Source organism: Rhinoderma darwinii, chromosome 2, assembly GCF_050947455.1.
Source record: "Rhinoderma darwinii isolate aRhiDar2 chromosome 2, aRhiDar2.hap1, whole genome shotgun sequence".
In the NCBI taxonomy this organism is placed as follows: domain Eukaryota; kingdom Metazoa; phylum Chordata; class Amphibia; order Anura; family Rhinodermatidae; genus Rhinoderma; species Rhinoderma darwinii.
Window position 1 is genome coordinate 450,704,256 of NC_134688.1, and position 16,185 is coordinate 450,720,440.

Here is a 16,185-nt window from a genome sequence, read left to right on the forward strand (position 1 = left end):
ATATTTCTACATATAGTGATGTAAGGAGGAGAGAAGGAGTCCCAGGTAGAGCGCTAGCGGCTTTTCTCTGGGACTCCGTCTCTGGCGAAGCCCCTAAAATCACTGTCCATATATGGACAGTGATGTCAGGAGGAGAGTAGTCCCAGGCAGAGCGCTATAAGCGGCTCTGTTCCAGGACTCTGTCTCTGGAAAGCCCTTGACATTAGAGTCCAAGAATGGACAGTGTTGTCAAAAGAAGAGCAGTGTCCCAGGCAGTGGCGTAACTATAGGGGTCGCAATGGTCACAACTGCAACCGGGACCCTAAGCCTGGGGGGATCATGGGGCCCCCATTGCCACACAATGCTGACCGCGCTGGTCCCGCTTCCAACTGAATCTGCGTCCGCAGGACACACATTCAGTTGGGTTCAATGCTGGAGCCTTGCTCCAGCATTCACTGTGCTGCGAGCGGCTCGGTGCAAGCAGGCGCAATGTAGTGACGTCATCATACCTGTCTGCGCCGAATCACTCACAGCACAGTGCAGAGGAGGAACAGGATCTCCTCCACCCGTCATGGGAACGGGGATAGGTAAATAATTATATCATTATTTTTCTATTAGGTACATACATTGGGGGGCATTATACTGGGTATGGGAGGGGGTCTCAAATGGTAGCTGCTGAGGTGGCATTATACTGTATGGGGGCATTATACTGTATGTGACAGCTAAGGGGGGCATTATACTGTATGGGGGTATTATACTGTATGGTACAGCTTTGGGGCAGTATACTGTATGAGGGGCATTATATTGTATGTGGCAGCCTTGGAGGGCATTATACTGTAAGGTGGGCATTATACTGTATGTGGCAGCTATGGAGGGCATTATACTGTATGGGGGCATTATAGTGTATGGGGCAGCTATGGGGGGCATTATACTGTATGGGGGCATTATACTGTATGGGGCAGCTATGGGGGGCATTATACTGTATGGGGCATTATACTGTATGGGGCAGCTATGGGGGGGCATTGCACTGTATGGAGGCATTATACTGTATGGGGCAGCTATGGGGGGCATTGCACTGTATGGGGGAATTATACTGTATGGGGCAGCTATGGGGGCATTATACTGTATGGGGGCATTATACTGTATGGGGCAGCTATAGGGCCATTATACTGTGTGGCATCAATGGGGGCATTATACTGTGGGCAGCAGCTATGGGGGCATTATACTGTGGAGCAGCAATGGGGGCATTATACTGTGGTGGTCAGCTATAGTGGGGGCATTATACTGTGTGGGGGCAGCTATGGGGAGCACTATACTGTGTGGGGGCAGCTATTGGGGGCATTACACTTTGTGGGGGCAGTAATGGGGGCATTATAATGTGTGGTGGCATTATACTGTGGGGCAGCTATGTGGGCATTATACTGTGGGTTTATTCATGGGGTCTGTTGGGCAAGGCAGTTGGGCATAGGCGTGCGAAGGGGTCTGGTGGTGTTGTGGAGGGGTAGGGGGGCCCAAGCTGATTTCTTGCACCAGGGCCCATGAGACTTTAGCTACGCCCCTGGTCCCAGGCAGAGTGCTAGTAGTGCTCTCCCGTGACTATGGCTCTGGGGTTGCCCCTGACAACACTGTCCATGTATGGACAGTGACGTCAGGGGCTTCTCCTGAAGCAGAATCCCCAGCCAGAGCGTCGGCAATAAGAAGATGAAAAACGAAATGAGAAGATAAAGAATACACAACGAGAAGAGGAATACACAACAAGAAAAGGACAAATACACAACAAGAAGATGGGGAATGCACAGCAAGAAGATGAAAAAAGACACGAGAAGATAGAAATAAACAAGAAGGTAAGAAATACACAACAAGAAGATGACAACTATTCAACAAGAAGATGAAGAATATACAAGATTCAAATATTGTTATCTTTCACCAGCGCTTATGATGAGGAATAAACAACAAGAAGATAACTACACAACAGGAAGATGAATACACAACAGGAAGATGAATACACAACAGGAAGATGAATATATAACAGAAATATGAATACACAACAAGAAGATGAAGAATACACAACAAGAATATGAAGAATACACAACAAGAAGATGAAGAATACACAACTAGAAGATGAGGAATACATAAAAAGATAATTACACACAAAAAATTGGTGAGGAATACACAACAAGAAGATGAAAAAAGACACAAGAAGATAGTAAATACAAAACAAACAGATGAGCACTATGATCCAGCACTTTGTAAAGAAATCTCAGGACTTCATTTTATAAACATCAAAAATCCACCTAGCACATAAAGACGTGCTGGGTGGATTTTAATGTTTATAAAATGAAGTCCTGAGATTTCTTCACAAAGTGCTGGATCATGCCTTTTTTTTTTTTTGCTACTGTGGAAGACGCCTGGGCCAGGGCGAGGTCCGTGCAGTGGATCACTGAAGACGCTGGACACCGGTGAGCTGTAAAAATCTTTTCATTATACAAGAAGATGAGGAACATACAACAAGAAGATGAATACACAACAAGAAGATGGGGAATACACAATAAGAAGATGAGAAATACACAACAAGAAGATGAAGAATACACAATACGAAGATGAACAATACACAACAAGAAGATGAAGAATACATAACAAGAAGATGAAGAATACACAACAAGAAGATGAAGAATACACAACAAGAAGATGAGGAATGCACAGCAAGAAGATCAAAAAAGACACGAGAAGATAGAAATAAACAAGAAGGTAAGAAATACACAACAAGAAGATGAGAACTATTCAACAAGAAGATGAAGAATATACAAGATTCAAATACTGTTATGTTTCACCAGCACTTATGATGAGGAATACACAACAAGAAGATGAATACACAACAGGAAGTTGAATACACAACAGGAAGATGAATACACAACAGAAATATGAATACACAACAAGGATGTAAAGGATCTGCCAGACACAGCTTCTGTGTCGACGCCCGTGGTTAGTCAGTCTGCACCTGCTCCTAAGTCTGATCGAGTGACACCTCCTTCTACCAATCAGGCTGGGAGGCTGAGGAGTGGGAGAGCCTATCACAGCCTGGCCAGACGGAGCTAGCTCCCGCCCTCTGTCTATTTATACCTTCACTTCCTGCTCCTCCTTTGCCTGTGATTCTCCTGTTTCCTGGCTCTGCTGCTGCTTGAACTATTTGTCCCTGCTTCATATTGACCCTGGCTTCTTGACTACTCTCTTGCTCTGCGTTTGGTACCTCGTACACTCCTGGTTTGACTCGCCTCGTTCACTACTCTCCTGCTCTGTGTTTGGTACCTCGTACACTCCTGGTTTGACTCGGCTCGTTCACTACTCTTGTTGCCCACGGTGTTGCCGTGGGCAACTACCCCATTTCCCTTAGCTTCTGTGTCTGTTTGTCTTTCGTGCACTTATTGAGCGTAGGGACCGTCGCCCAGTTGTACGCCGTCGCCTAGGTCGGGCCGTTGCATGTAGGCAGGGACTGAGTGGCGGGTAGATTAGGGCTCACCTGTCTGTCTCCCTTTCCCGCCATTACAAAGAAGATGAAGAATACATAACTAGAAGATGAGGAATACACAAGAACATAATTATACACAATAAATTGATGAGGAATACACAACAAGAAGATGAAAAAAGACACAAGAAGATAGTAAATACAAAACAAACAGATGAGGACTATGATCCAGCACTTTGTGAAGAAATCTTAGGACTTCATATTATAAACATCACAAATCCACCTAGCACATAAAGACGTGCTGGGTGGATTTTTAATGTTTATAAAATGAAGTCCTGAGATTTCTTCACAAAGTGCTGGATCATATCTTTTTTTTTTGCTACTGTGGAAGTCGCCTGGGCCAGGGCGAGGTCCGTTCACTGGATCACTGAAGACGCTGGACACCGGTGAGCTGGAAAAATCTTTTCATTTTACTAGATGAGGACTATACAATAAGATGAGGAGCATACAACAAGAAGATGAATACACAACAAGAAGATGAGGAATACACAATAAGAAGATGAGAAATACACAACAAGAAGATGAAGAATACGCAATACGAAGATGAACAATACACAAGAAGATGAACAATACACAACAAGAAGATGAGGAATGCACAGCAAGAAGATGAAAAAAGACACGAGAATATACAAATAAACAAGAAGGTAAGAAATACACAACAAGAAGATGAGGACTATTCAACAAGAAGATGAAGACTATACAAGATTCAAATACTGTTATGTTTCACCAGCACTTATGATGAGGAATACACAACAGGAAGATGAATACACAACAGGAAGATGAATACACAACAGAAATATGAATACACAACAACAAGATGAAGAATACACAACAAGAAGATGAAGAATACACAACTAGAAGACGAGGAATACACAAGAAGATAATTATACACAACTAATTGATGAGGAATACACAACAAGAAGATGAAAAAAGACACAAGAAGATAATAAATACAAAACAAACAGATGAGGACTATGATCCAGCACTTTATGAAGAAATCTCAGGACTTCATTTTATAAACATAAAAAATCCACCTAGCACATAAAGACGTGCTGGATGGATTTTTAATGTTTATAAAATGAAGTCCTGAGATTTCTTCATAAAGTGCTGGATCATACTTTTTTTTTTTTTTTGCTACTGTGGAAGACGCCTGGGCCAGGGCGAGGTTCATGCACTGGGTCACTGAAGACGCTGGACACCGGTGAGTTGGAAAAATCTTTTCATTTTACTAGATGAGGACTATACAAGAAGATGAGGATCATACAACAAGAAGATGAGGAATACACAATAAGAAGATGAGAAATACACAACAAGAAGATGAAGAATACACAATACGAAGATGAACAATACACAACAAGAAGATGAAGAATGGACAACAAGAAAATGAAGAATACACAGCAAGAAGATGTAGAATACACAACAAGAATATGAGGAATATAAAACAAGATTCAAATACTGTTATGTTTCACCTGCACTTATGATGAGGAAAACACAAGAAGATGAATACAAAGCAGGAAGCTAAATATACTACAGGAAGATGAAGAATACACAAGAAGATAATAAACACACAACAAGAAGATGAAGATTACACATCAAGAAGATGAAGAATACACAACAAGAATATGAAGAATACACAACATGAAGATGAAGAATACACATCAAGAAGATAGTAAGTACACAACAAGACGATGAAGAATATACAAGAGGATGAAGGATACACAAGAAGAAGATGAATACACAACAAGAAGATGAGGACTATTCAACAAGAAGATGAAGAATATACAACAAGACTCAAATACTGTTATGTTTCACCAGCACTTATGATGAGGAATACACAACAAGAAGATGAATACACAACAGGAATATGAATACACAACAAGAAGATGAGGAATACACAACAAGAAGATGAGGAATACACAACAAGAAGATGAAGAATACACATCAAGAAGATAATAAATACAAAACAAGACGATGAAGAATACACAACAAGAAGATGAAGAATACACTACAAGAAGATGAGGAATACACAAGAAGATGAGGAATACACAAGAAGATGAGGAATACACAACAAGAACATGAAAAAAGTAATGAGAAGATAAGAAATACACAAGAAGAAGATAAGAAATACACAACAAGAAGATGAAGAATACACAACAAGAAGATGAAGAATACACAAGAAGATTAAGAATACACAACTAGAAGATGAATACACAACAAGTAGATGAAGAATACACAACAAGAAGAACACAACTAGAAGATGAATACACAACAAGAATATGAAGAATACACAAGAAAATTAAGAATACACAAGCACATGAGGAATACACAAGAATACGAATACACAACAAGAAGATGAGGAATACACAGCAAGAAGATGAAAAAAGTCACGAGGTGACTATTCAACAAGAAGATGAAGAATATACAACAAGATTCAAATACTGTTATGTTTCACCAGCACTTATTTTATTTTCACAAAATCGAAACCTGCTCCACAGACATCTTCTGCAGCTAAACAAATATCCTTCTCATTCCTTCCTCTCCTGATTCTATCATTGCATGCAGTAAATCTATCCCGTAAATCCTAAAGAATTATTCTTTATAATTGTTTGTATTTATAACCTGATCGGGAAGATGTGTCCCTCCTGTGTCAGATCCTATTTAGGAGGTATATAGAGCTATTGCAGCTGCCTAATTAATTTGTTTAGATATGTGCAGTGGTGTAGCTATAGGGGGTGCAGAGATAGCTGAGGCACCTGGGCACCGGTATTATAAATGGAACATAGTAGGTGGGGTTCCCTGCTACAGATTTTGCTTGATGTTACCTGTAATGTGTCATCTGCAGCATTCTCATTAGTAAACTATTTGTGGCCCAGGACTGAAGACTTATCTCTAGAAAATAATGTCTGGATATTGTCAGTGTTGTTGCTGCTGTTGGACACCTGGTAGTAATCTTGGATGCTCTTTTATAAGTATGCATTTGCTTTACTTATGGACCCATCATTCTGTATAAAATACATCTCACTGCCTCACAAGAAGAGACCACCAACACACTACAACTTCTCCACATTGTCCTTCCTGTGGTTGTGGCATAGGCGTGCCCTTCACCAGACTGCAGCTCCCTCTCTAGTGCTGCACTTCAAGTCATCAAATGATGTTGCCTACATTCAGTTGCTGCATCTGATTCTAGATGTAAGCGAAGTGACAACTGCTCTGGAAACCACAAAAGGGCATGAAGATCAGGTTCCAATCTATTAAACCTAGCCCATTCTATTCTAAGCCTGCAGACTATAACATTAGGCAATCCAGATACTGGGCTATAGACAGTATGTAACTATAAAAGTTAGAAAATTATCCACGAATGATGGGTTTTCAATTTGGGTATCATTTTATCTTAATCAAAGCTTAGAGCAACATGAAGAAGTGACAGACAGGCTGATTTCAGCGTGCTGTCACTTATTAGGTAATGTACAGTAGTATTTAAGTATTTATCTGGTTACCAAATACCCACAGTATTTCAATGGCAGGCGGTCAAGGTACTTAAAATCAGTGCCATTGTAATGACGGGGTAGGGAGAAGACAGGTGAGCCCTAATCTACCCGCCACTCAGTCCCTGCATACTTGCACGGCCCATCCTAGGCGACGGCGTACAACTGGGCGACGGTCCCTACGCTCAATATGTGCACGACAGACAAACAGACAAGGGTACACAGAAGCTAAGGGAAATGGGGCAGTTGCCCACGGCAAGAGCGTGAGCAACAAGAGTAGTGAACGAGCCAAGTCAAACTAGGAGTGTACGAGGTACCAAACGCAGAGCAGGAGAGTAGTCAGTAAAGCCAGGGTCAAAATGACGCAAGGTCAATAATGATAGCAGGAGCAGAAGAGCCAGGAAACAGGAAAGAATCACAGGCAGAGACAAGCAGGAAATGAAGGTATAAATAGACTGAGGGCGGGAGCTAGAACCGTCTGGCCAGGCTGTGATAGGTTCTCCCACTCCTGAGCCTACCAGCCTGAGTGGTAGCAGATCGAGTCACTCTATCAGACTTAGGAGCAGGTGCAGACTGATTAACCACGGGTGTCGACACAGAAGCTGTGTCTGGCAGATCCTTTACAGCCATAGTATATTTACGGCCCAGGCTTTAGCTATCGGTCTTATTGGGTATCTAAATGTCGGGTGCCCGCATGCTGGAGAGAAGATAGAAGTGGTTTTCCCCGCTTCTATCTTCTCTGATCTCTTGTACACAGTGCTCAATGAGCGCTGTGTATAGTACGCTGCTGCCTCTGTTAGTCCTGGTTTTCATGTGACTGGTTACATGATTGCCAGGATGCCATAGTGGAAGGCTGCTGCTAGGTCTAACTTGACCAAGCACAGCCTTAATAGTGACAATAGTCAACATAACAGGATTGATCTCACCTGCTGTGCAGCGCCAGTTACGGTGGAAAAACATGGTATAAAAGCGAAAAAATGAAGTCCCTGAAAGGTCTTTTCTGACCTTTGAGGGACAAGCCAGAATAATAGAAAATAAAAGTAAAATAAAGTAAAATAAATTAAATAGTAAATAAACATAATATAGCAAAAACATTCCCCACACCAATCATTGCAAAATGTCCCGCCGGGCGCTGCAGCTGTATCAAAACAGCTGATCGCTGCTGACAGGCGCCCTGCATGCCGGTCGATTGCAGCAGCGATCAAAAAAAGGCAGGAGTCTTGCGGCGGTGTTCTCACTGGGATCGCTGCCGGCAAGGGAGTGGACCAGTCCAGTCAGCTGACCTGTCATCTGACCTCACCGGTCAGATGACAGGTCAGGTGACTGGACTTGTCCACTCCCGGGCTGACATCGACACCAGTGAGAATGCCACCGCAAGACTCCTGCCTTCTTCTGACGGTGAGTGAAAGCAGAGCGGAGAGTGGCAGCAGTAGGGCCGGCTACCTCTTATAAGGGGGTTGTGTTGCACTACCTACAGGGAGCTATCTACTGGGGGGCTGTATCTGGCACTATGTACAGGGGGGCTGTGTGGCTCAATCTACAGGGGGGCTGTATCTAGAGTTATCTACAGGGGGCTGTGTCTGGCACTATGTGCAGGGGGGCTGTGTGGAGCAATCTACAGGGGGCTGTATCTGGTGCTATGTACAAGGGGGCTATGTGGAGCAGTCTACAGGGGGGCTGTATCTGGAGCTATCTACAGGGGGGCTGTGTGTGGCGCTATGTACAGGGGTGCTGTGTCTGGCACTATGTACATGGGGGGCTGTGTGGGGCAACCTATAGGGGGGATGTATCTGGAGCTATCTACAGGGGGGCTTTATCTGGAGCTATCTACAGGGTGGCTATGTGTGGAGCTATCTACAGGGGAGGCTGTATCTGGAGCTATCTACAGGTGGGCTATGTGTGGAGCTATCTACAGGGGGGCTGTATCTGAAGCTATCTACAGGGGGGCTGTCTGGCGCTATGTACAGGGGGGCTGTGTGTGGAGCGATCTACAGGAGGGCTCTGGTGGATGATTTTTCCATTGACCGGTAGCAGAGTTACACAACTGGAAAAAAAAATCCCCATCATGTAACTCTGCTACCTGTTAATTGAAAAGTCATCCACCACAGGGTCTTCCTCTTGACTCTCATTGTTCTCAGCCTTTTGGTTTGTCCTGCAGCTGCCGCCGTGATGAGCAAATGTTATACCAAGTTAGGAAAAATAACAGAAAGACGACATAACTTGAAATATAATATCTGTGATATCCAGACAGTCTAGAGATCCGCAGTGAGAATGTGCGCTTGTTAATTGCAGAAGGATCTGGCCGTGATTTGATGTGTTTATTCGGGATATTGGGCGTGGTTAGGGGGCGTGGCTTAAAATGCCCTCTTTTCCGAATTCAAAAGTTGGGAGGTATGATTAATAGGAGCACAAAGATGGCAGACCTGTGGGGCCTTCATTATGCCCCAAGGCTGCCATAGCAACCATTGCCACCCGCTATTGCATGCGAGGGGCGCGATGAGCTGCTAGAGGGGGTCCCGCCCACTTTCGAATGATTTAAATGCCGCGGTCGCTATTGACCGTGGCATTTAACGGGTAACGCTCGTTACTCTGAAGTGTCGGCTGTAAAATACAGCCGACTACCGCATTGTTTGGATCATTGTGAGCCCGGCTCCTTACTTCCCCTAACTGGCTATGACGTAGCCATACGTCAAATGTTGGGAAGGGGTTAATGTTCCAAAAATATATATATTTTAAGTTAAAAGAAAAACCTTTTCCAATATTTTCCCTAAAGCAATTAACTTTTAAAACCTTTAATAATATATTTTTTTTTTTTCGTGGGGAATGGAAAAAAAACAGCAATTCCGCCATTGTTCTATGCGGTTTAAATTTACGCCGTTTACCATGCGATGTAAAACATGTTAACTTTATTTTATGGGTCGGTACGATTACGACGATACCACATATGTATAGGTTTTTTTATGTTTTACGACTTTTGCACAAGAAAAACACTTTTGAACTAAACGTATTTGTTTTTACATCGTCGCTTTCCAAGAGCCATAACTTTTTTATTTTTCCGTCAATGTAGTGATATGTGGGCTTGTTTTTTGAGGGACAAGACGTAGTTTTCATTGGAACATTTTTGGGGTACATGGGACTTATTGATTAACTTTTATTATTGCTTATTTCGGGGGCAACGAAAAAAATTAGCAATTCCGCCATAGTTTTTTTCTGTTTTTTTTTTATGGCATTCACCTTGTGGTTTAAATTACATGTTAACTTTTATTGTTTGGGTCATTAAGGTCGCGGTGAAAGCACATATATGTACTTTTATTTATTTTATACACTTTTATACTTTTGAATGGATAAAATAGTTTCTGTAATCTTTATTAATAATTTTTATTTAACATGAATTACTTATTTTTTCAGTCCCACTAGTGGACTTCACAATGCGATCTTTTGGTCGCAGAAATAATGCTTTGGTATACTTAGTATTCCCGAGCATTACTGCCTGTCAGTGTAAAACGGACAGGCAATCTATTAGGACGTGCCTCTGGCACGGCCTAATAGGCATATAGCCGGGGCATTCCTGGTGGTCTTTGTTAGGCCCCCGGCTGTAATGGCACCCCATTGGGCTGCCGATGGGTGATAGAGGGAGCTCCCTTCCTCTGTATACCCCTTAAATGCAGTGGTCGCTATTGATCGCAGCATTTAATGGGTTAATCGTCTGAGATTCAGGTAAACTTCTATCGCTACTGTTGAAGCAGGAGCACGGCTGTCATCAGACATTTAAGCACCTGCTCCAGCCAGCACGGGACACCCGTGCAGGACTTAGACTAGGCCGCCATGAAAAGGCGGATTGGTGGTCACTAAGGGCTTAAGGGGTTAAATTAATCCTGTGCAAGTCTACACCATTGGCAAAATATAATATACTGTTCTATGTAAACATCACAAGTTAAATGTACTAATACTTCTGCTAAGTTCATTTATTGACCTGCTATGCCGGAGATAACGACTCTAAATGTAATTTATTCTTCGTCACTTCTCTATGCCTTCCAGCTCTATATATTAGGATATAATTGAGTGACCTCTCATCTCCTTACGTTTCTTGAGAATTAAATGCAAGACTTTCAGATCGAGACAGGATTCACATGCCCCATGTTATTTAACTTGACAATCCATATATATGAACAAATCATTTAAGTACAGTACTTATCAGGTATATACGCAAAACAGCAAACTTCTAATGGAACAATTAGATTACAAATATGTCTTCAACATTTACCATAGGGACATTAACCACTTTATATGGAAGAAATAATTGTATCTTGAAATGTATTATTTAAAACATGAAAGGAAATGATTGCTGCTCCTCGATGATAATGGAGCTCAAAATGTGAGACAAAAATAGGGATAACCTAACAAAACTGTCTTATAAGCCTGAATAGTAAGATTGTTATTGAACTAGCATTCACCCGGGCACTATTCTGGGATACAAAGTGAAAAGAAGAACAAAGACTTATATATAATAGGAGCTAGTTCCCATCTTTATTCTGTTCTTTATACCAGACCATGATGATAATAATATACATATATGGCCACTGATTTCGAGCTCCTGGGTGTTCCTTCAAAGGAATATGTACCATAGAAAAAGCCTGTGCAGCTGCTATGGGGATCCTACAGACAGTTGGCCCAGTCCAGATTGACCTTTATCCCTTATTTTAAGGGGTGGAGAGCACCTGTGCAGGGATCCCTTCTCCATACTGAAGATCCTACAACCACCTGTCTCAGATGGTTAGGGTTGTGGTGGTGTCACTCCGCACTATAAGGGATCCCCATTTTTCTATGTACTATGTTGTTTTTTGTATAGGACAAGTTTTGTCTAAATTTTCAGCCAAATCCTAAAAATTTAGATTTTATCATCCACCTCCGACTTCAGGAAGCTGAGATATAAGGTACTGTTTGGTAGGGGCATTTACATTAATAGGGTTGTCCGATGACATAAACCAGCATTCAATCGGCTATTCAAATCTAATTTAACACTTTACTAATTTACTGTTCATCTTATAAAGTTACACTTACCCCATTTTGTCCGACAGCTATCTAGAGTGTATGGCCATCTTTAGTTTATGACAGATCTGTTTTAAAATCTTTTTTAAAATTAGATCATATTAACAAATCTGTTATAAACTAAAGCTGGCCATATACTCTGAATAGCTGTCGGCAAAAAACTATTCCTCCCCACCCCTCTATACATATGCACGCTCGGCCGAGCTTGCATTGTTCTGAATAGGGAGAAGGAGAAGCCGCTTCCAGGGAAAATTATCGGGCATGATGAATGAAGCACATCTGCTGTAGGGGAAAGTCAGGGCACCGCCATACACATTAGATGGTGAACCACCATTACCTGACAGGCAAACAAATTGATAAAGCAAAAAAAAATTTTTAAAAAGATTTAAAAAGACAGAACTGTTTTAAAATTGTCCCTAGTTATTTTAATGGGGTCTATCAGGGTTTTGATATTTTTGACAGAATGAAAGTGCTGCAGACTGCTCTAATCTTACTGTCAAAAGTAATAGAATGTCCGTTAGAAACCAATGTCAACAGAGGCTTAGTCACCCAAAATGCATCATCCTGAGACCTAAATAATGTTGCTTGATAGATTATATACTAGTATGATTGCACAACCTTTTCTTATGAATCTGCATGGGAGCATATATATATAATTTTTTTTATCAAGCAGTATCTTCCCTTAGAATAAAACATCTGATTATATTCCAGTATTACTATTCATTTATACACATAGTACAAGGAGAGCCTCTATGGTAAACTATCACGTAACCCCTGCTTCTATTATCTTGTACAAGCTCGGTCAAAGATCACTTTGCTAAGGGCTCTGCACAGTGGTCCATTCGCACTATGGCAATATACCAAGTTACGGTACTTTGTATTTCACTCCATTACACATGCACAGTATGAAACGTCTTAGTGGAGAGAGGTATTTTCAGGCATATAGCAGGCAGACATGGGGTATGTACAGTTGACTGATTTACCTAATCAAAAGACTTGTTATTCAAGAACTACAATCAAAATTGTTTTCGATAGCAATTGTATGCATGGGAGAGCTTCAATTACACTGTACAGGTCTTGACTCTGAAAAGGCTGACGCTACCTTTTTGCTATTACTTTTGTAATGTAATAAACACCTACTTAAATGTGTCCTCAACTTTATTTTAACCCTGTTGGTAATAATAGTCTCACAATAAATAAGTCGTAATACTCCATTAAAGTTGTTTTCCTAAACTTAAATATTGATGGCCTATACTTAGGATAGCCCATCAATATATGATCGGTGGATGTCAGACTCCCGGGAACCCCTGCCGATCAGCAGAATGAACGAGTAAGAGACTCCCATATGGATGAGCTGCTGTGATTGTCTAAAAAATGAACGGCACTGCAGCTTCTTCATTCTGGTGATCGGGAGTGCCTCCGGCGGTCAGTCCTCCACTGATCAAATATTAATAGTTTACCCTATGCAAAGACCAACAATATTTAATGTAAGTCTCTATTTTATTTTGAAAATCAATTTGGCTCCAATTGAAAAAACAAACAAACAAACAAACAAACAAACAAACAAACAAACAAACAAACAAACAAACAAACAGGGACATATTTAGAATTCATAGGGCCCCATAGCAAAATGAGATAAGCCCCCACCACCTAATGACCAGAAAATGAAATAGCAACACACTGTAAGTAGAAAAAAGAAAGTAACTGCAGTACAGCAAAAAGTTATATCTGGTGCTCAACTCTGGACATTGGCAAATTGTCCAAAATAATCAATAAAAAAAAAAAAGGCAGCACTCCAGACTTGCATGAAAAAAGGTGGATCCTTTATTCACCCATAATGTGCCACATTTCAGCTCTCAAAATTGAGCGGTTCTCAAGCCGCCTGAGAAAGGCTTTATTGAGAGAGCTGAAATGTCGCATGTTATGGGTGAATAAAGGAAACACTTTTGTCATCCAATGCTGGGTTGCTGCCTTTTTTATTAATATACTATAGGTAGAAATAATGAAAATGTATGGATAATAGCAATATATATATATCCGAGAACCCTCATACAGTAGTATTGCTAGATAGCAGAAAGCCATCAACTTATTATCCGCCACAAAATGGGACAATGTTCTTGCACCTGAATGAACCGTCATCCTCTGCTGTTATCTAAAATAAGAAAAAGAGAATAGAATGGCTGGCGCACATAGGGCATCAAAAGTGAACAATAGCCAGGAGACAATGTGAGGTAAGCATTTATGCTAACCAGGCAGTGTTGTGTTAGGAGCACAACACCCTGTGATGCGTATCTGTGTAGTCCAGGACTGCTGCTGATGAGGCAAATCTAATTCAGCGCTGTCCGGTAAAGCTATATCCTGGGTAGGGAAGCCACGTTCAGGTGGAGAGATAACACATAACATGATACGTGTTTTACCAGCCTGAGGAAGAGGTCAGTCCGACCTTGAAACGCGTAGCTTATTGCCTGATTAAAAAATAGAACACACGATTTTGAAAGAACGCTCTGGTTTGGCACTATCTTATCTCCACGAGTTATCTCTCCATCTGAACATGGCTGCCCTACCCAGGGCATAGCTTTATCGGACAGCTAAATTAGACATGCCTCTTTTTTCAATTCTCTACTAACCTCTGCTATTATGTCTGCTACAGCTATAGTTACACCCATGAAACAAACTATTAGATGTCTCATGTGTTCTATGTTGTTACTTGTAATAACAGTGAACACAATATACTTTACATTAAATTGAGACCATTCTACTATGCGGTACAGTTTATGAACTCAATTAAATGGTATCTACACTCTTTCAATGATAAATATAAAGTAATGTACCTAGGACGCAACAATAGCATTAATTCATATACATTAAATGGAATGAAACTGGGGATAACGCAAGGACCTGCGTATTCTGGTAACAAATAAGCTATGCAGCAGCACTCAATGTCAAGCAGCAGCTGCAGAAGCAAATAGGATTTTAGAGAGTATAAAAAGGAGAGATAAAAAAAATGTGATTCAAATGTAATATTACATAGTTACATATAGTTACATAGTTAGTACGGCTGAAAAAAGACACATGTCCATCAAGTCCAACCAAGGGAAGGGAAAAGGGAAGGAAAAATTTCTACACATAGGAGCTAATATTTTTTTGTTCTAGGAAATTATCTAACCCTTTTTTAAAGCCATCTACTGTCCCTGCTGTGACCAGCTCCTGCGGTAGGCTATTCCATAAATTCACCGTTCTTACTGTAAAGAAGCCTTGTCGCCTCTGCAGCTTGAACCTTTTTTTCTCCAGACGGAGGGAGTGCCCCCTTGTTTTTTGAGGGGGTTTTACAAGGAACAGGATATCACCATATTTTTTGTATGTGCCATTAATATATTTATATAAGTTAATCATGTCCCCCCTTAGTCGTCTTTTTTCAAGGCTAAATAGGTTTAATTCTTTCAATCTTTTCTCATAACTTAAATTCTCCATGCCCCTTATTAGCTTCGTTGCTCTTCTTTGTATTTTTTCCAACTCCAGGGCATCCTTTCTATGAACTGGAGCCCAGAACTGAACTGCATATTCTAGATGGGGCCTCACTAATGCTTTGTAAAGTGGTAATATTACCTCCCTGTCCCGCGAGTCCATGCCTCTTTTGATACACGACAATATTTTGCTGGCCTTTGAAGCAGCTGATTGACACTGCATGCTGAAATTTAGTTTATGATTTACAAGTACACCCAGATCCTTCTCAACAAGTGAATCCGCCAGTGTAGCTCCCCCTAGGACATATGATGCATGCAGGTTGTTGGTACCCAGATGCATAACTTTACATTTATCTACATTAAACTTCATCTGCCAAGTGGACGCCCAAACACTTAGTTTGTTTAAATCTGCCTGTAATTCATGAACATCTTCCATAGTCTGAACTATATTACATAGCTTGGTGTCATCTGCAAAAATAGAAATAGTGCTATTAATCCCATCCTCTATATCATTAATAAATAAGTTGAATAATAGTGGTCCCAGCACTGAACCCTGGGGTACACCACTTATAACCGGTGACCATTCAGAGAAGGAATCATTGACCACAACTCTCTGGATACGGTCCTTGAGCCAATTCTCAATCCAATTACAAACTATATTTTCTAAACCTATAGTCCGTAATTT

General features: G+C 41.2%; 1 protein-coding gene across 1 annotated transcript in view; it reads right to left on the reverse strand.

The window, feature by feature from the left end:
* Positions 1-4,235: 4,235 nt before the first annotated feature.
* Positions 4,236-16,185, reverse strand: part of LOC142741896 (uncharacterized) — a 61,589-nt gene continuing 49,639 nt past the window's right edge. The window contains exon 4 of the mRNA XM_075851217.1: positions 4,236-4,356. Coding sequence (XP_075707332.1) covers positions 4,236-4,356 — 121 coding nt within the window. The remainder of the gene's footprint in view (positions 4,357-16,185) is intronic.